The sequence below is a fragment of the Homarus americanus genome, unplaced genomic scaffold, assembly GCF_018991925.1.
Source record: "Homarus americanus isolate GMGI-L3 unplaced genomic scaffold, GMGI_Hamer_2.0 scaffold41027, whole genome shotgun sequence".
NCBI lineage: Eukaryota > Metazoa > Arthropoda > Malacostraca > Decapoda > Nephropidae > Homarus > Homarus americanus.
Window position 1 is genome coordinate 7,515,731 of NW_024745073.1, and position 20,328 is coordinate 7,536,058.

At 37.5% G+C, this 20,328-nt stretch overlaps 1 protein-coding gene and 1 long non-coding RNA gene across 3 annotated transcripts in view; one reads left to right on the plus strand and one right to left on the minus strand.

Annotated features, from left to right (window-relative positions):
• Positions 1-16,875, plus strand: part of LOC121878429 (N-acetyl-D-glucosamine kinase-like) — a 58,717-nt gene extending 41,842 nt beyond the window's left edge. The window contains exons 4-9 of one of the 2 annotated variants that reach the window (XM_042384663.1): positions 1,880-2,021; positions 2,437-2,547; positions 2,723-2,846; positions 4,770-4,944; positions 7,613-7,774; positions 13,078-16,875. In XM_042384663.1, coding sequence (XP_042240597.1) covers positions 1,880-2,021; positions 2,437-2,547; positions 2,723-2,846; positions 4,770-4,944; positions 7,613-7,774; positions 13,078-13,353 — 990 coding nt within the window. In that variant the 3' untranslated portion in view covers positions 13,354-16,875. The remainder of the gene's footprint in view (positions 1-1,879; positions 2,022-2,436; positions 2,548-2,722; positions 2,847-4,769; positions 4,945-7,612; positions 7,775-13,077) is intronic. The other variant, XM_042384664.1, reaches the window with a different exon arrangement.
• On the minus strand, positions 9,423-13,078 carry LOC121878430. Its single transcript, XR_006091151.1, has 2 exons — positions 10,293-13,078; positions 9,423-10,071 (listed from the first exon to the last, which is right to left on the minus strand). It is a non-coding gene; the product is annotated as an uncharacterized LOC121878430 (long non-coding RNA).
• Positions 16,876-20,328: the final 3,453 nt, after the last annotated feature.

Sequence of the window (20,328 nt, forward strand, 5' to 3'; positions counted from 1 at the left end):
CTCGCACTTCAGTATTCAAATTTGGCGCCACAGATCAAGCGGATTTGTTTTTTTATCTTGCCCAGGCCAACCAACCCTCCCGAGTTGTGGCAGTACAGTTACTAAATGGTAACCTGAAGGTACAAGCTGCTAATGGAGTTTGACGAATCCATTTGTCAGGCTACTGAAACCTAACTAGACATTCGGAATTGCTCTTTGGACGAGCTGCCCTGAGTGTTTAAGCCGATTCTTATCGTGTCCCAAATTTTCACCACTGATCGGTTCGTTAGCTGCTTGGGCGATCGCTCGTCACGATCTTCAAGAGTGAGTTGCTTCCCCGTCTTTTACTTTTATCCTCTTCACCACTCATCGGCTCGTTACTTTTTTCCTCTTCGCCACTGATCGGAAAGTTTATAGAACACAGGATAGGAGACTGAAACATTATGACACAATGTGAATGTCTGTATGAGTACAATAGTGCTACCAGACGTGTCGAGAGGAAAGTACAGTTTTTTTTCTTGTCGGCAACTGTATAATCATCATCAAACAATAGAATTAAAGAAACTCATGAAAGACAGTAGAACCAACAACTATCATAACACGAACAACAAAAAACCTGGTTGTGTTCTCGGGTGGAAACAACAAAATTCTGTATAATGATTCATGACAATCCCTGCCCACATCTTGTGCATGGAGGGCAAAAATGTACAACCTATAAGTAAGATTTACAGCTTGGGCATAACTTCATAGATGAAAAGTTAATTATATGTTATAATATACTAATGTACTTGAACAGCAAAGGTCTTCAAACACAGAATACAAGATCAATTTCTCTAAAGTTTTGGGAGAATATAGGTACAATTGGTACTTTGTGTACTTTATTTAAAATGCCATCTCCTTATTCATCATTTTTCGGTGAAAACATAAAAAGTACTTAGTTCGGTTATTTTTAGATGATTGAATGTAAGTTGAGCATTATTTTACTATCCAGTTAATCCTGAAATCAGACAGTTGTCGTCCTCGTTTCTTAATCTCCCAAGATGTAGATTGTAGAGGATTAAAACCTTCAACAAAAATTAAATTTTTGGTGTAATGCGAACTCACTCAGTCCGATTGTCACACCAACATCAATCTTATCACACGTGTTTACTTAACCAGAATTAATTGACCTAAGTTAGATGATTACACCATTTTAAGTCGTACTCCGATAGCGGATAATGGATGTGTGATGTAACTGGGCTTATTAATGTAATTTTTTGTTTACTAAATGTGAAATACAGACGAGATGCAAAGACAACACACTGTCAGAATTTTGACACGAGATGCTAGGCAGTCTTCCTGTACACCATATCGCAAAGACTGCATTATGTTTTACATAATACTGTACTTGACTGTATTTTTCACAGTGTATTTTAAATAAATTAAGTAAATAACTGTGCAATACCATAATCCTTTAAGCCTTTTAATAGCAATGCAAATACAGCACACTGAAGACTTGAGCCTTTTTTCAAGGTACATTGGGCATTGTGGTTGGCACTGCACTTGACTGCCATGACTTGCCTAACTGTAAAATTAGGTACCTATTCACAACTGAAATATTGGGTTCCTCCGGGCACAAACCACCGATATTTAGGACAGGAGGCGAGCACCGCATCCACTCATTTACTCTACTGAATAGTTAAAAGCATGGGGGGGGGGGCGTTTCTTGTAAGATAGGAAACCACCCCCTAAATATGTTGGGGCTTCTCTTTTTCCAGTTCTTATATTTTCTGTCAATATCTTCAAGAGCACACTGTGTATAAGAATTATGAGCTGACAGATCACACACCTGAAAACTATAAAATAAATCTGCTAACTACAAAGGTATTCATATGTTGTAAGTTGTTTTTCTCACTTCCAGGGTCTATGCTTGAGTGGGTGTGAGGAGGACGAGGCCAACCGACAGATGGAAAAGGAAATCCTGGAACAGTATCCTAACTTGACAAAACATGTTGTTGTTGCATCAGACACACAGGGATCTATTGCCACGGCCTGCCATAATGGTATTGAATCCACCATTTGCACATTAGCATTTGTGTACAAAGCCTTTTCAGTTGATGTTACTGAACTTTAAAAAGAAACAAGTAATTTAAGGTCCCGGAAGACTGCTTTAGGTTGTTCATGTTGCCTGACTGTATGTACTGTACACCCACTAAAAAATTATTCGTCACCCTTTCGGCGTGATACAATATGACACGGGTGCCGAATAATTTTTTAGTGGGTGTACATGGAAATAATCTTTGTTGTTTGCCTGCTGTAAGTTGCCTCTATGTTTAATAATAATAAAACCTAAATTAATCCAAATGTAAAATAGTAATCATTATGCTGTACTGAACATAAATAATAAGAACTATCAAGTTCATATTATAGCCGATTAAAGCTCTTTCATATTAAACAAATTTTCTCTTCACTTGTAAGGCGGAATTGTGTTGATCAGTGGGACTGGAAGTAACGCTCTTCTTCTCAACCCGGATGGCAAGACCTTCCGCTGTGGTGGCTGGGGACACATGTTGGGTGATGAAGGAGGAGGTAAGCAAGAACTTCCAGATTTGAATATACAAAATCTTATATTTCTGAGTGAAGTTTCCTTTGACAATGACCAATGAACATTCTCTGTTTATTTGAATATTTGCATATTCAAACTGCATGATGATGCTCTGTGAAATTTAGAATTTCTAAAAGTAAATTATAAATTAATCCCCAGCTTATTGGATTGCTGCCCGAGCTGTTAAGATTCTCTTTGATGAAGATGACAACTTAATTGATCCACCATTTTGTACTGCCAAGCTGCGAAACATTGTTTACAGCCACTTTGACCTGAAGGATAGGTGAGTCTTATGAGTTTAGTCTGGATTGTAGAATTCAAATTAGGCCATTCTAAAGTTGAGGTAGTGTAGTAAATACTGTATTAACCTTCTAATATTTTTTTTTACTCTAGTATAGGAGTGGCCAGACTTGATTAACCTAAGAGCCACATACTGTATGATGATCTCATGTTTGACAACTGCAAGACATAAGCATTTTTATTTGTCTGGTAAATATTTGGCCTAAACAGAAAAGAGTGCTGTATCTGTAAAAAAGAAACGACTAATAAAATTGGATATATTTTATTCAGATACTGTAGCATACTGTCGTGGCAGGTTGTCAGGGCCTCTTACTTGGCCTCACAACGTACGTACATGAAATATATCCAACACTCAGGATTGAGGTAGAAATAGAAAATCAGTGTTTCTCGTATACTGTATATATTGTTGCACAGCACAGTGTTAAAGAGATACTAAGTCGGGCGAAGCTTGCTCAGAGTTCCTGTAGGGCGAGGAGCTTTGAGGGAGCGTATGTATGGAGCTGTTGAGGGATGTTGCTTGTTGGTGGCGGTAAGTAGAAAGAGGGCGATGAAGGCCAGGTGAGGTCTTAGATAACCGCGGTAGGCGTGGCTTGATGGAAGGCCCCCCGCTTTGTTTGGCGTCGCTGATTACCTGACCTTGACCACAAGGGATACGCCAGCAGATTCGCTGGGGGTCGGCCAGTCAGCGACACACGGCGTTTGTAGGGGAGGCCTCCACTACAATACCACCTTACAGAAAGACAGTTTTATTATAACATTATATAATATTACAAGATATTGTTTTAGTTATCAGGCTGTTTACTGCTACGGTACTAGAGGTCTTGTGGGTCTCCATCTTGGCCGTCAGTCTTTGAAATTCCGTCTGTATGTCTTTACAAACATCAATGTGGAGTACAGTTATTCACTAACAGTATGTCATGCAGAAAATTGAGATGAATTGCGCACTAGTTTTCTTGTCTTGAGTTCAGAATATTTTGTTTCTGGAACTTGCTTCCATAACTTGATTGTAGCGGTGGGTTTTCTCATTTGAGTTTGATGAAATTAACAATTTCAAGGACAATTTTCATTACATTTTCATACTTGGCTGCAAGGCATTCATGATGAATAATGTCATGATTAGGGAGAAACCCAGGAAAGTTAGGATCACTTTTCATGAATGCAATTAGTCCTGCATTTTTTCCCACCATTGTAGATACTCCACCCTTTGCAAAATTGACAAGTTTATCCGGTGGAAAATGAGGATTTGTTAAGGCTCTATCAAGCACATTTTTAATGTCAACACCACAAGTTGTTTCTTTTAGTGCTATTTTTTTTTTTTTTTAAAGCAACTTATTTTTATGGACAGTAAAACACAACTTGTATCCTGAGTGTACCAACCATGTCTGTACATGTGATGCTGGGCACAGGCTCGTTAAGCTACCTGTGACCTCGAATCCCCCCTGCCCACTCAAATATATTTACTGTACTCTCCCTTTCTGTGATCTCAGTGCCTTGAACCTTCTTCCTTAATCCCTGCTGACCTGAAATCTTTAATCCCTCGGTCTCCCCTCGGCACTGATGAAGAACCGACATAAACCTAGCATTAAGGTTGGGATTTAAATCCTTAAATATCTATATTCACGTTGAATGTTACTTATATTTTCGTGAGTCACACATCAGGTGTCAAAGAGCCACATAAATAGCTCACAAGCAGCTGTTTGGCCAGCCCTGCTGTAGTAGAATACATTACTTTAGTCATTTCCTCTTACCATAGTGTGTACAGTATGTATAGGGCTCTTACAGTAGGAAGTTTTAGATTTGTTGTAAAGAACTGTTTATTTGGAACCACTTTTTATTATTATTATTATTATTATTATTTGCTACAAACTATGGAATGTTAAAAATCTAACCCATCACTTTACGGCAGGTTTGGAATGCTGCAGCATGTTTACACAACTTTTGAAAAAGCCAAATTTGCAAGCCTAGCTGCCAAAATAAGTGAAGGAGCAGCTCAAGGTGATCCCATGTGTGGACGCATTCTTTATGATGGTGGATTTGCTCTGGGTCGTCACATATCTGCTCTCTCCAGAAATATGCACCCGGTAAGTAATGTTACACAATAGTGATGTAAGTTGTAAGTTAAAATTGAAAGTTAAGGGCTAGAAGGTGAATGTTTATGAACTGCAGTGGGGTTAAGCTAGCACCATGTTTTATTTTTTTTACTTAAGTTACACTTCTAGTTTTTTATTTATATTTTGCAGTTTGATCTATTTGTACCATCACATGAAAGACTTTTACTTGTACAGTACAGTACTTTTATCGTCTTCACCACTGATCGGCTCGTTAGCCGCTTGGGCGATCAGTCACGTCTCTGTTACGCACTGTTGGCAAGTACTGGGCATGTACTGGCTTCTGAATGTATCTGAACCTGCTCCAGTGCTTGTCAAGTCTGGTCTTGAAAGAGCTCCCACTCGGTGCCATCACAACACTCTCTGGCAGATTGTTCCAAGAGTTCACAACTCTCATTCAGAAAAATTTACCCCTCAGTTTTCTGGGCTTGCGGCTTCAACCTTGAGCTGTGACCCTGTGTGGGGCGAGCGTCCGTCAGCTCAAGATAAGGGCACTCGATTGAGTAGTGCCCTTTGAGATGCTTATACACCTCAATTAGGTCTACCCTTGCCAATCGGTAGTATAAGCTAGGCAATTTCAGGCGCTCTAATCTCTCAGGGTAGCTGAGGTGCCGTAGTGCAGGCACCAGTCTGGTGGCCCTCCTTTGGACATTTTCAATCAACTGACAGTCCCTAGCATATCTCGGGGACCAGATGGGGTGACAGTACAGTACTCCAGACGGGGAAACACTTCACTCTTGAAGATCGTTACGAGGAAAGGACCGTCTAGATATCTGAACGACCATCTTATAAGACCTAATAATTTAGTTGCCTGATTTACCTTCTCGCAATAGACCAAGAACTTCAGCTCATTGTCAACATACACACCTAGGTCCTTTTCACATTGTCTCAATTAATGCAGTTTCTTCGTCCCGTTGGGACATATGAAACGCCTCCTTACCGTTGGTTTGTCCCAGGTGCAGCCTCTTACACTTCACGACATTGAATCTTAGCAGCCATTTCTTCGACCTTTCTTGAAGCTCACAGAGATCCTTCTGCAGCTTTTCACAGTCTGGTTGGTTCTTAATTTCCCCAAATAACTTGGTGTCATCCGAAACATTTGTATGGAGGAATGAACAGCGTCAGGCGTGTCATTTATAAAGCAAACAAACAGCGGGCCCAGTACACTGCCCTGTGGTACCCTGCTTGTGATGGGTACACATGATGATTTCGTGCCTTTAATCACCATACACTTCTTGCAGTCATGGAGAAAGTCTCCGATCCACGCTAGGACATTTCCCCGAATCCTGTACCCATCCAGTTTAATTTTCAGCCTTTCATGGGGTACGCTTTTGAAAGCCTTGGCAAAATCTAGATATATATTGTCGATATTACCACCCTGTTCCAGAATTTTAGTCCAAATATCCAGTACCTTGAGTAATTGTTTTAAGCAGAATCGCCCCGGCATAAAACAGTGTTGGCAATACTTTACAAGGTTGTTTCGTAGTAGATGTTTCATCATGGTATTTCTTATAATGCCTTCAAATACTTTGCATACTATGCTGGTCAGGCTCTCCGGTCTATACTGTAGTTATTCGTGGAGTGCCGATTACCCTTCTTGAAGATAGGACTTGCATAAGTCATATTCCAATTACTTGGGACCTTTTGCTTATCCAGACATTTGCAGAACATGATCTTCAGGGGCTCAGCAAGCTCGTTGCACAACTCTCTTAGCACTGGGATGCATCATGTCAGGGCTGGGACTCTTATGAATCTTTAGCTTTGACAGTTTATTTCTTATAACCTCTTCTGTGAACACAATGTGGATCAGTGCTGTGTCGAACCGCCTGTCCTCAAACGCAAGAAGATTGACCGCATCCTCTCATTTGAACACCAAGTAAAGAAACTGTTCAATGCCTCAGCTTTGTCCTGAACAGAATCTGCGTAACTACCATCTTCAAGCCTCAGGTCCGATACTCCTACTCGCGTTTTTAATTTCGATTTTGGCATAGCGGTAAAGCGCCATTGGGCTTGACTTAACCTCACTTGCAACCTGCCTCTGGAACTCCTTTCCAGCCCTTCTACACTCTAACTTTGCTTGATTCCTGGCTCTTGCATACATCCTCCTCTCCTGCTCATCGTTTGACTTAACCCACACCTTGAATTTCTGGGTTTTCTTAACTTTGTCGACAGCGCTGGGTTTGGTCTTGGGTATATATTTCTCGATCAAATGGTTCACTTTACTAGTTATGATACTCAGCATAGTGTCTGATTTCTTATGCCTAAGGGGGTCAGGCCAGTGGATACCCCTCATCCCATCGTAATTTCCCTTGTAATATTTGCACCTTGGCCTGGTTTTGTCGTGAACTAAGTAACAGTTAAATCTGAAGGACAACATTACATGGTGGCTGGTGCCAACTGGGACTAGATGTTTCAGTTTGGCAACCATACCCTCCTCATTTTTTATGATGAGGTCCAGTGGTTTGGGTGTTTGCTCCCCTCTGTAATGGGTCGGGTCTTTAACATGTTGGAACAGAAAATTATCTCTCGGAGTTTCTACAAAAAGAGTAGCAGGGTTATTTAAGTCAGCCAATTTATAATTCAGGTCTTCCAAACCTTAGTCCTCCTTCCTATTCTCATAATTGTTGTTTTTATCCCACAGGATTTATTTGCTGCAGAGGATGGACTTCAGATTGTCTGTTCTGGGTCTGTTTGGAAGTCTTGGGAATATCTGCGTGAAGGATTTGTAGATGGAGTCCAGCCACAGTTGGAAAAGGACGAGTTCATCCCCAAGTTTAAACTTCTAAGATTAGCGGTCGGTGCAGTGAGTGTTATTTTTGAAGCTGTTCTTCTTCTAAAAGAATAGCTTCTATATTCTCAATGATCATAAATATGCTACTTGTCACTTGTTTTACATTCCTGGTTTCTTGTCTTTCACTGTCTTAGAGATCCCTTTAGCACAAATGACCTAGTAAAATGTCTTGTTTTTTACTGTCTTGCAGATGTTTCATTTACATATACAGTACTGTCTTCTAGATTTTCCTAAAACATATGCTACCTTTTAAGATGTTTTTATAAAGCACTTTGTAACATCTCTATGCTGTTTCTTATAGGCTCAGTGCTGTGCAAAAAGCAATAATTTCTGATCTCAAGTCCTATAGACCTCTTCCAGGATTGCAGCAGAATACCCCAATAAAAACCCTTTGAACACCACAGCCGATGTACAGTAGCTAAAACAACTTCCGTATCTGTGCATACTTTGTGGGAAACAATATGAGAACATGGACGATAAATTTTGGTATATATCGACCCCCACCTGCACAGATAGTTGTTTCAGCTACTGTACATTAAACATTCTTACTTTGTCCCACACCATTACTGTACCTGTAGTGATAGTCATATTATTCTTTGACACCTATGACAACACATCCTTGAATTACTCAAACTTTGATGTTAAACCATTACAAATACCACTAATACTGTGCTTGATACATTCCACGATGCTTCCAAGTAGCTGTCTTGCCATACCATGTTACTGTACTAACACAATACACCTTTATTCCCTCTCATCCTCCTTTTGGTAGACCTGACTTTAATTGTAGACCCTATGAATACATCACTTGTTTCTGTATAATATTTCTAGTTGTATTTCTGGATTTCCCTTTGTTGCTTTTGGCCTTGACTAATCTTTACAATGTCTTTCATTTCCTGATCTACATGTCCATAATAATAGTAGCAAGAAAAGTTTCAAATAATGTACTGCATAGTTAATGGGATATTTTTTAATAATTGGTGTGTTAAAAGCCTAAATTTGGATGCAAGTTGGTAAATCTGTCATATATTTCATTAGTACACCCTACTGTAACAGGCTAAATAATGTTAACCTTTGAATCTTTTTTCTAAAAGAAATCATTTCTCCCTAAATAAAATACAAATTACGTATATATATACTGTATCCCATTTTCTCTGGAGTGTCTTTAAACTTCATTAAAGTTGTATAAAAAACTGGTAAATAGTCAGATCTGTAACTTTTTTAAATATTAAATAAATGTATATATAAACAATATTTATTTTCAGGTTTTACAGGGAAGAAAATAATGATAATTTTGGTGTGCATGTCAGAACAAAAGCAAGGCAATTTATTAGGTACTGATGTACTGTAGTATTGATAGACAATTTTTTTAATTTTGTTTATCTTTGTGAAATAGTATGATAATTGTTGTTACATAGTTTGATCATTGAGGATGTAGCAGCCACATAATGTGGCAGAAGTGAGTACTGTGCTAATTTTTGTGCATTTTCGTTAATATTAACCAAAAATGATAGGAAGCTGTAACATTGCTTGTCACTAACATTATTAAAACACTATTAGAGCAGCAGCAGATGATTGATAGGTAAATGTCACTCAACAAAAAGGGAAAATAAGTTAGTATCATAGAAACCCCTGTATAGGGAGAAATAATATATAAAGCTTATCTTGCAAATCTTATTCATTTAAATGCTGTACAATTGGGTTATAGTGCAGTACAGTAGTGTACACTACTTCTGCGTATCTGGTCATGTAAAAGAAGACACTAGATGGATTGGCTAACAGTTGCCTATAGAAGTCCTATCATGGTAAAAGTAAATAGGGTGCTCTTTCCTTTTTTTAAGTATTTACTCTTCCCTCAATTAATGTCCCAGTCTCTCTTGTGGCTTACAGTATTTTCTTGCCTCTTATTTCTTATTGCAAGTGGGGAATGCTTCACACACACACACACACGCACACACTTAGAGAGAGCTTTACAATAATTTAATTTCTGTTTTAATACTGGAGGTTTTAGAGATGGTCCGTACCTGAAATAGGGCAAGTATTTCCCCTGAAGGAACAAAGTATTACACTTAATGAGGAAAAAGTAAATAATTAAAAATAAGTACCTGTACATTTCATGGTATCCCAATAAGAAAAATAGAGACTTTAAACACAGTATAAACCTTGCTGGATGGACCAGTGACTTCAGAGTTTGTTGGAATATTTAAGTGTTCATCTTTATAAGGAAATTCTTATGTTGAGACTCCCATCATTCCTCTAGCATAATCCACTGACTTGACCCATCAATGATGCCATCACCGGGAAATTTCCTTTATTTTAATTGATAAGTTTCAAACATTTATTCTGTATCACACTGATAATTATAATTGGAAAGTTATTATCTATATTATTGTTATATATATATATATATATATATATATATATATATATATATATATATATATATATATATATATATATATATATATATATATATATATATATATATATATATAATTAATTTTTTTAATTTAAATCCTTTTCCTATTACCTTACTTCAAACAACCTACCAACAGCACATCCATCTCCAAAAGTCACTTGACACAACACACATCACTGCTTCATAGATGCTCATCCCTCTCATTTCTAATGCATCCTTCAATCTCCTTTTCTCTCCTACCATCCACCTCTGAATGTTATTCTTCACTCCCTTTAAAATATTTATATTCCATTCTCTGATATGACCATATTGTACCATCTTTGCTAATCTTAATCTGCTACTAGCCTTAAGCTAGAATTCCATTCACGCGTTTGCAGTGCGTTTGCGTCTTCTATCGCTACAGGGAGTAATTGGCATGTACTGTAACCGTGCCAATGGAAATAACCGTGTACATTTCAATGTGATATATTTTTGGTGCTAACGCAACAGCTAACACGTGAATGGAATCCTAGCTTAACACTAATTTTTATCGGGCAGTATGTTATCACTCGGCTCAAATCTCTGCAAGTTTATGGGAATGTTACAGCAGTTAATGAGAATAGGTGACAGCCAATGAATAAAGAGGAAGTGTTGGCTCTTTTTGTAGCCATACTACATCATAGAAGGAATGAGTTTCTTAATCAAAAGATAAAATAAATATTCAACCATTGCTTATTTGCAGTACCCTCAATGTAAATACTATGGTTAATCAAGAGGACATTACAGTACTTGTAAGGTTCCCCTCCAAAATTAGTTAGAGAACATTTTGCAAGGAGATTATTGGAAAATACAGCAAATTTCTTGGCCCCTTGATTGACAAAACAACCTCCTCCTCTTAAAAGTAATTACAGATATGATAATCATACTAATTATTTTTTATTCTAATTATTAATGTTCATTCAATTAAATCTCAAAATTGGGATTTAATAATATTCTTTTTAGTGGTTCCTTCCTGTTTTTATTGCATTTTTCAGTCTCGAACATTGACTTTTTGAGGGTCCTCTTCTTCCTCTTATGATGCAGGATGTCCAGAAACAGCATATACAGTACACTTATTTCCATTTTTCCCATCATTGTCATTCACCTTTACTAGTGTAAAAGGTGTACTGTATTCTGCTATGGTACTTCCTTTCCACAACAAGGCCCCAGATATTGTTTACCCGTTCCTTCTCACAAGTCGGCACCACTGATATAATAAGAGATGCATATTTTCATCGTGGTTTTAAGTTACTATTTCACAACAACGAACATCTCTAGAATTATTATTGGAATACTGTATTGGATACTGTATTCAATATAACTGAATGAAACTGAAATGAGAAAAGTTTATAACAATACTAACAGGCATCCATTTAATTGCTTTTTATATCCAAATTTCTGGTAATAATACTAAGCATTAGTTGGTTAAGGCATGAATAATACTTAATCTTAATGACTGACGGTGTAAGTTTAATGATCTAACAATAGTATCCTTCTTGACACGAGCTTATACGGTATTAACTAACATGCACAATCCCCATCACTAGTGCATTTACAGGGGTGTACTATTGTGAGTTTACTTCTGCTGAATGTAAACAAACACAGCTGCCACACTGCACAGAACCTGATAGGCCCCCTGTAAATGCACTAGACTGTAAATACAAGTATATATTTTTTAAACTTGCCATTTCTTCCATGATATTGATGGTACTGTAGCCTGTGGGCCTGAATGCAAGCATATTTGAACCAACATGAGCTTTAATGGGAAACATCACAACATTTATAATCTTCCTTTAATAATATAATGCAGAGGTGTTGAAGTTTAAAAGTACATTCCCACCACAGTCTTTCACGAATATTTAACAAAATTATAGCATTAATTCTTCGCTTCTTGGTATGAGTGTGATATATTTTAAAGAGTACAGTGATACATGAATTCCACCTTATTTGTAATGAATAGAAATACCCCAGGACAATGTTCAAGTTGGAGGAAATTAAAGTAACTCCACTTGTTATATCTTGTAAGTAAATGCCACTTAATAAACTACAGGATGCAGGGAGATTTATAAATTATAAACAAACTTAGACAGGTTTAAACAATATACTAGAGGAATATTTCTTAGTTTCTTCAGCAAAACTTTCTGTGGTATAGAACCAAGTTGAAAAGTTGCTTGTGGATAATTCCAGCAAGGAGAGGATGCATTTTTTTATCCATAAAAAAGTTTTAAGAGCTTAAATAAAATGATGTACGACTTTTAAAGAGAGCCCTGATTTTTAATATTAGATCTACTGTACAGTACTGATATTTTTAAACATTTTATCTGTGATCTGTCAGTTCTCTTACTAAGGTACAGATAGCGTTAATGCATCTAAAGCATAAATAAATGTGAAAAATATGGAACACTTGTCACAAAAAGGCTCAAACTATAAAGGATTTTACATAAAGTAAAACCAATTCGAAATGGACTAGTGAGAGAACTAGACAGTTGAGCCATTGGCACAAAAAAAAAACTACCTGTACAGTAATTTTATTGGCCTTTTAAGTAGGGAAAGTTGAATTTGATATATACTGTACAAAGAGTATGCGGAGATTTTCATTTATCCACAAGATAGTTTTATACAGTACTTGTGTAATTTTTTAGGAAGACACTGTACCTAAAAATGTAAACAGTGAAAGCATAGGAGTTGGTTCCTATTACAGGGTATTTAGAAAAATGCAGAGAATTTCATAACTACTGCATTAGAAAAAAAATACAGTACTTTATCAATATTCCTTAGATCAGAAATTATTCATTTTCTTATTTTGTGTAAATAATATGCGTACTATCCACCTTGTCTTCTTGCATTCTTTTTCTTATAACTTTTATTTTTTAAACAGGTGACAAGTGCTCTAGGTGCTATCTACTTAGGTGCACTGAAGGCAGGCTATGACATACCTCGGGACTATAGCAAGAATGTTAAGCCTTTCTTCACATACATTCATCCTGCACCCCAGACTGCTTCAAGTCATCCTACAAAAAGCACAGCTAAGATTGCCATCACCATTAATCATGATAATGGTCATGCTTGCTCAAATGGTAAAGCTACTGAGACCACAAATGGACAAACAAATGGTACTCATTGTACAAGCATTACAAATGGAAATAGCACATAGATTACAACAGTACGGCAAGCCTGAGTTAAAACAAACTTTTTTTCTTTTTTGTTCTCTTAACAACTGGCAAGACAGATTGAGTGGGATTTTTAATGCTAGTGCAGATACTGTGAGTGAACAAGCTGTAAGATATCAACTTTTATAACTAAATAGCTCTGAGCAGTTTAGAAATGTGAAAAGGATATACTTTCATCTTTTTGTGGTCAAATTAGAGACTCTCAATATATATTTATTTGATTATATCCACTGATACCATTCATCTGAGAATGAAATGATTTTATTCAATAATGGATTCAGAAAAAAAAATTGCCAAAAAGTTAATACTTTTCTCCAAGAGTAAGATACTGTATTTGTGAAATATAATGGGGAACTAAAAGAGCAAAAATTTAAGGTATCCTTTTTGTTATGCTTTTAGTAATTCTGTACCTATAAAAATATAGGTACAGATATACAGTGTATACTCTTTTATGAATATTGAAGTGTTTCATACATTGCTAGATGATGATTACCATCTTGTTAGCTGTTAAAAAGTGTTTACTGCAGCAGTTCCTACAAAGCTCCTGAAGTTTTATATATTTTTGTATACATGTACTAAGAACTTGATGGTACTATCAGGTGTATGCAAGATGTATTTCTTGTATCTTGCTAAAGTTGGCAACACTCAGGTTGAAGTTTAACAGACAAATGTCTTGACTACAATATTTTTACATTTCGCCTAACACTGAGGTGGTCTGTGAAACATCTTTCAGATGTGCATTAAGTTTTATTTAATAATGCATGAAGATCATGTAAGAAAGCGTACATATTCTGTATTTTGAGGAGCACTTTTATTCAAGTAGTGTAAATTAAACTATAAAATAATGTAAACTTAAGTTGTGTAGGGATTTAAACCTACAACATGGCTGCTATAAATGAGAACTACAGTGCATGAAAACCAGTTTCACTTTTAACATGGTTTTATTTATTTTATTGTTTTAAATATATTTGATAGTGTTAGGTTTTCATATGGGCACATACTGCCAAAGATTTTATTTTTATTTTTATTTTGATCAAGTATTGTTATTGTTTTAACAAAGATCTGCCAAGACACTTGCCTTGAAAATATCAAATAAACCCTGGCTTGTGTTTTAAGAAAATTACCATTTTAAGTATTCATGGAGAATACCAGTTGAGGGGGGATAAGTCAAGAGTACTTTAAATGATTGTTCCACCTAGTCAGTGTTCTTTTTTATGCTTCCCCTTTTTTTTTCTTTTGAGGAAAGGGGGGAAAGGGCGGTCATAGTGTTATCCTTGTCCATCCATGTAAGAAATGCTGTCTGTTCAATAATTTGAGAAAGGTTTCACAGATTCACACATTGCCATGAGTAATGTCTAGTTTCATATTTATAAAAAAAAATAAATAAATAATGAATGGACGAGGGTAAAAGTATTTTACTTGTAAGAGAACTTTGTGGAATACATAGCCAAGGGTTTTCTCAATTTTTGGACAGATATTGGAAAGGCAAGACTTTTTAAGCATCATCATCATAGTACCCTTATGATACACAAACTTATTAGTGGTCGAGTACTGAAGTAGTTTGAAGCACTGGGTATGTTTTGTTGTCGAGTTGGTATGTTGGTGATAAGCTTAAAATAGAACAAAGACTGATTCTTCTTCAAAATGGCTTTCATAATGATAGTGTTCATTAAACTTTCATCATATTCCACTTCACTGGAATATCATGCTACTCTTGCCCTTCTTCAACTGCAATTGTTAATCAACTGTTGTGAAAGTTTTGAGAACTTCATGAGTACAATGGAGGATTTTTATGTACAGTATCAGTGATTTATCCAGTGTTACACGTTTTGATGGCCGAGCACCTACTTCAGACTGAAGCTGTAATTACAAATTTAAAAATTTGTCAGTTGTTGAAAACCCATAGTACTCTCACTCTTCTTATACATACTGAATATTTCCAGTCGAGACAGATGTACTGTACAGTACTTTTGAGCCATTAGTGATGCTTGCCCATCAAAACCATATTTTAAATAGAATCCTTATTTGCAAGAAATGAATCAAGGTTATGACTCATTAAGTTTTGTGAAACCTGCAATAAAGAAATTTGATGTGATGAATTTCTTCTCAATAATTATGCATTCAACAAAGTGACCATTCCACTAACTGGAATATTTAGCATATGTACTGAAAGTGGAATTTATGTGTAACAATGTTAAGAAAATAGTAATGTTATATTAGCGCCCAATCTTTGGCAATAAAATTATATATATTTTCTCAACTTTGTTACATATTAAACTTCACTTTCAGTACATTAGCTAAATTATTCCTGTTACCGAGTCCCTGGGAAGAATTTCATCACATCATTAAATTTGCTGCAGGTTTTAAAAAACTTCCCGATATATTTCAATAAGCACTCGAGACCAAAATTATCTCCTAACGTATAAAACTGTCATCTATTTATTCAATTCCTGGTATCTGGCTTAAATCCTTTAGCCAGATGGCTTTTATAAGACAGGATTGCTTACTGTGGAGAATTTTTATATCTGTTAATCTTTTGAAAATGTACTGTACCAAACACCATTCTCATCACTGTTGGCCTTAAATGGGAAACATGGTACGAATACCTCTTGATGTTGGTCTTGGTGCTGTGTGCTTATTGGACAGATATGACTTTAAGAAGACTTTCAAGGCTACAGTCTGTTCGCTCAAACTTTGAAAATAAGGCCTAGAGCCGAATGTAACAAGACGTGAAAACTCAACGGAGCTTTAGTATCTCATTTAACTTGCCTTCATTCTGCCGTTTTAAGGAATACAGTTATAACTGCAGTATTTAGTGTGAATATCTGATAATTTCCACACTTAACAAAGTGCAAATCCTTATGTGAAATGCACTGGTAACAAATGTCATCGAAAAAAAAAGATAAAAAAAATTTCAGCGACATTCTTTGTCTCTCAACTTGTTCATATTCCCTTTGATTTATTTTTACCAGTGGGTTTCACAGGCTAATTTTTGCTCCCCTAGGTGTGGAAATTAATAGAGATCAGCTCTGAATAGTTATTAGTCCTTAAAACTGCAGAATATAGGTAAGATAATTGAAATACTAAAGCTTGGTTGAGTGACCCTTTGCATGTTTTCCTGTCAGCCAATTGGCTGTCTGTTACAAATGACTCTGGGCCTCATTTACAAAGTTCTAGTGACCAGACAATAGGAGGCATGGTGAACCCTGATTCAAGGCTTGTCTAAAATAATACATCCCAGTATGCAGCCTTGAATTATGAGTTGCTCTGTGACTGAATAATCACCAGTGGCAAACCTGAATGAAATTGTGTGTAAACCATGACCTTAAGTAAAATAGCACAATTAAGGTTCTAGTTATCAAGAAGGCTACATAAACTAGTATTATCAGAGGACTGCATGTGTTCAATACACTTCCATTTTCTTTGTTGTATTTTTCAGTGTGTTGTCTGATGAATCAGATCTGTTATATGAACTATTTTAAATATACATACAGTATAGATACTTAGTTTTGTATATATTTATAACCTTTTATATAGCTTGACCTTGTATATTATTTTTGTTTCATTATAAGACTGTATGTCAACAAATACAACTGAATTCTATTCCATTACTTCAACTAATGGGGAAAATACACAGGTTACTGGTGTTTTGGATAATGGATATTATATAGTATAGGATATTGTATAATTTTCCCCCTAAATAATAAATCAAATTTAATTATTACACAGCTATAGTGCGTTATTTTCTCAGCTGAGAAAAGATGCCCCATCCCTTTCTCAAGACTAACAGCAGATTGGCAGTTTCAAATCTGTCTGGTTTTTAATGAAGTAATGATGTATTTTTTAAATGAGTTTATTCTTGATCATTGGGTCCGTTTCTGACGAGAGATATTTAGCTAAATTATATGAAGATACATATATTCATTATTTCAAACATAATTAGGTAGGAAGTTTATCAGAAGAATTATACATGAATTAATTGTTAAACTCTGGAAGCAAATTCATAGTTTTGGAGGGTGCATTTAATTTATACTTATTTTGACCCACAATAAGGCATACCAAGACAAATTACATATCAGTAATATTACATTATGCAAAAACATACAATTTAAAAGAGCAGAAACACATTGAAATATTTACACGGCCATCAGCAGAGGCAGGAAATATGACTGCAGACAACTTCATATTTCCTGCCTCTGCTGACGGCCATGTAAATATTTCAATGTGATTCTGCACCCATATGTATAACTGCCGTGCCTTGCAGAACCCCGCGTGCTCACATTACGCGTCGTGAACCCCCATTGCGGGTGTCGGTAGCGGCAGCTATTTTTTAGGTCGCCCCACCCGCCCGCCTGCCTGTGCTCCTCGCGCCCCTCCCTCGGCTTGGGCAATCCGCTCGTGGGTATTACGGTGTGTGTGTCTTTGTTGCGTTATCACTGACGTCATGGCGTGTCCCCGGACTGTGATTGGCCATGCATCCCTACCCCCTCTGCTGCTAGCTATAATTGGCTTAAGTATTTATGGCGTGTCCTGAGAGGGAGAAGGCGTACGGCAACTTGACCCTAGCAGCGGCAGTTTCATCCTCAAGGCCACACCGTTAATAGCGTGCATCCATTGTTGGGTAAATATTTCCGCTGGACCACCACCCCAGAGAAACCTTTCCTTGCCTGGACTAAGCGGCACTAAGCCAAAGAACCGCGGCGTTCGTAAGCTAAATTGATATACCATCATCAGAGTTGGAGAAAGGAACAAGGCAGGTTGATTGGCCAGCTATGGTGTGAATGAATCTCTGATTGAACAATAAAGAAGGATGCAGCCAAGATAAAGGCACATGAAGATCACAAGTCTACAGGTGCTTCTATGATCAAGTATTTTCTAACCAGGTGCTTCTCAAGACAGAAAAATTACTTGAGGTACTTAGTGCGTCGGGTATGACGAACATGGCGATCGACGGCGCTCTGTTAAGAGACTACGCCGTGAACTGTGTACGCATGGCAGTGGCAAAGATGGGAATTACGACCCAAACCCTTTAATGCTTCACACTCTGGGTGGTTACAGGGTTTAAGATCGAAACAAGATCACCAATATAACAATTGGTGAAAAGCCAGTGCTGACCGTGTTATTTAAAGGGAATTTCTCGTTTTGCATTGAGATTATGGAGGACAGTACAGTGGCGACCGGGTGTTAACATGGACGAATCTCTGAATACTTTCTGGAAAAAGCTACCTTCCAAGTCCTCTGGTTGTAAAGAATGCCAGCAGGATTCGGGCTGGAAGATGCAGAGAACGCGCTCTACCGTCCTGTTTACCACCAATGCCTCCGGTGCCTGTAAGCTCAAGTTATCGGTGATCCACACAGCCGCATAGCCGCCTGCGCCTACAAAACCATGGACATGACCAAGCTAAATGTCACTGGCTGACTTAACGTAAGGCGTGGATGTTCTTTACTGTCCTCTCCTGGTTTGATGACTGTTTTTGTTCCCGATGTAAAAGAAATTCTGTGGCGACAGAATGTGCCATTCAAGATTTTTGTTGCTGCTGAGCAATGCACCGGGATCTTTCCGCCCTACTGTTGGGTGCGTCACCCCAGCGTAAAAAGTGATGCACCTTCCTCCCCAGCGCACTACGTCTATATTACAGCCCATATGGACCAGAGTTAATCTGTAATGTAAAAGCTACATTCTCAACAAAAATTCAAACTCTGAACGACTACACCAACGCAGGAAGGGGCTAGTAACCTGAAGTGACACACACCACGATAGCAGAGCGAAGAAGATGAGATCAACAGTTGGCACAGCAAAAATACTGTTCAAACAATTCTGGAAGTATTTAACATCAAGCTATGGAACTTCAATTGAGTCATGGGATCAACTGTCCTTTGCTACGGTTCGTCACGCGCTGGAGACATGTGTTGCATAGATACCAGGTGAGAGGAGGTCAATCTGTGACTGGTGAGGTTCAGAATGTTGCAGTAGCAGTGGACCTTGCCAGAAGCTGCGCCAGACTGTTACAGTTCCGACTTCCGAGACCACCAGCGGCGACATCCTGGGGTGATCAGAGATCCTGAAGTTACTGCGGCGAGATATTTGGAAGATCCGTCAGTGAAGAAGGAGGAAAGAAGGTCGTCATTCTCCGAAGAACACAGTTTAACTCATAGTGATATTAAGGGTGCCATGGAGTGTGCAGAAATGAAGTCCTTCCTTTCGCGACAATGATGATATTGTGGCCGCTATGAAGTCTTCCATACCTGGCTGGTGCAGTATGGAGCCGTACATCCGCGATATCCGCGACAACATAAGCACCGGCGATCAAAAAGCATAGCAGGTTCTTAAGCCCACACACAGCCAGCCAAGCCAGTGATAGTGATGACATTGAAGATGACTTTGAGGTTGTGGGGAAGCCCTGACAACTGTAAGTGACAGTGATGGTGATTCACCTAATGTGGTGATTCACCTGAGGTCAATCAATCTGCCCTCTGCCTGGAACTCCAACCTCCATCACGTATGCCGACCCATCTCTTCCGTAGGAGGTGTTCCACCCCTAACTTTTGGTTTTCCTACCCTAACCTTTGTATTTTCCTATATTAACCTTTATTTTTTCCTAACCCTAACCTCTTCTATATTACTTGGTTTTCATACCATCATAAAGAGTTAAGATAAAATTTTTTACTACAACATAGTTGTGTGTCGTCCAAAAGTGGAGTTTGGGGTGGCGGACTCCATTCGAATAATCCCACATGTTATGTTATTCACTTTCGCAGCGGGACCCTGCTGAGGTTACATTAACGTAAAGTGAGGTTCAACTATGTTGCATAATGTATTACTGATATGTAATTTGTCTTGGTATATATTGTGGGTCCAAAAAAACAAATTAAATGCATCTTTCGAATCATGAATTTGCTACCAGAGTTTATATGCCTTATTATTGGGTCAAAAAAAAAAAATATAAATTAATGCATCC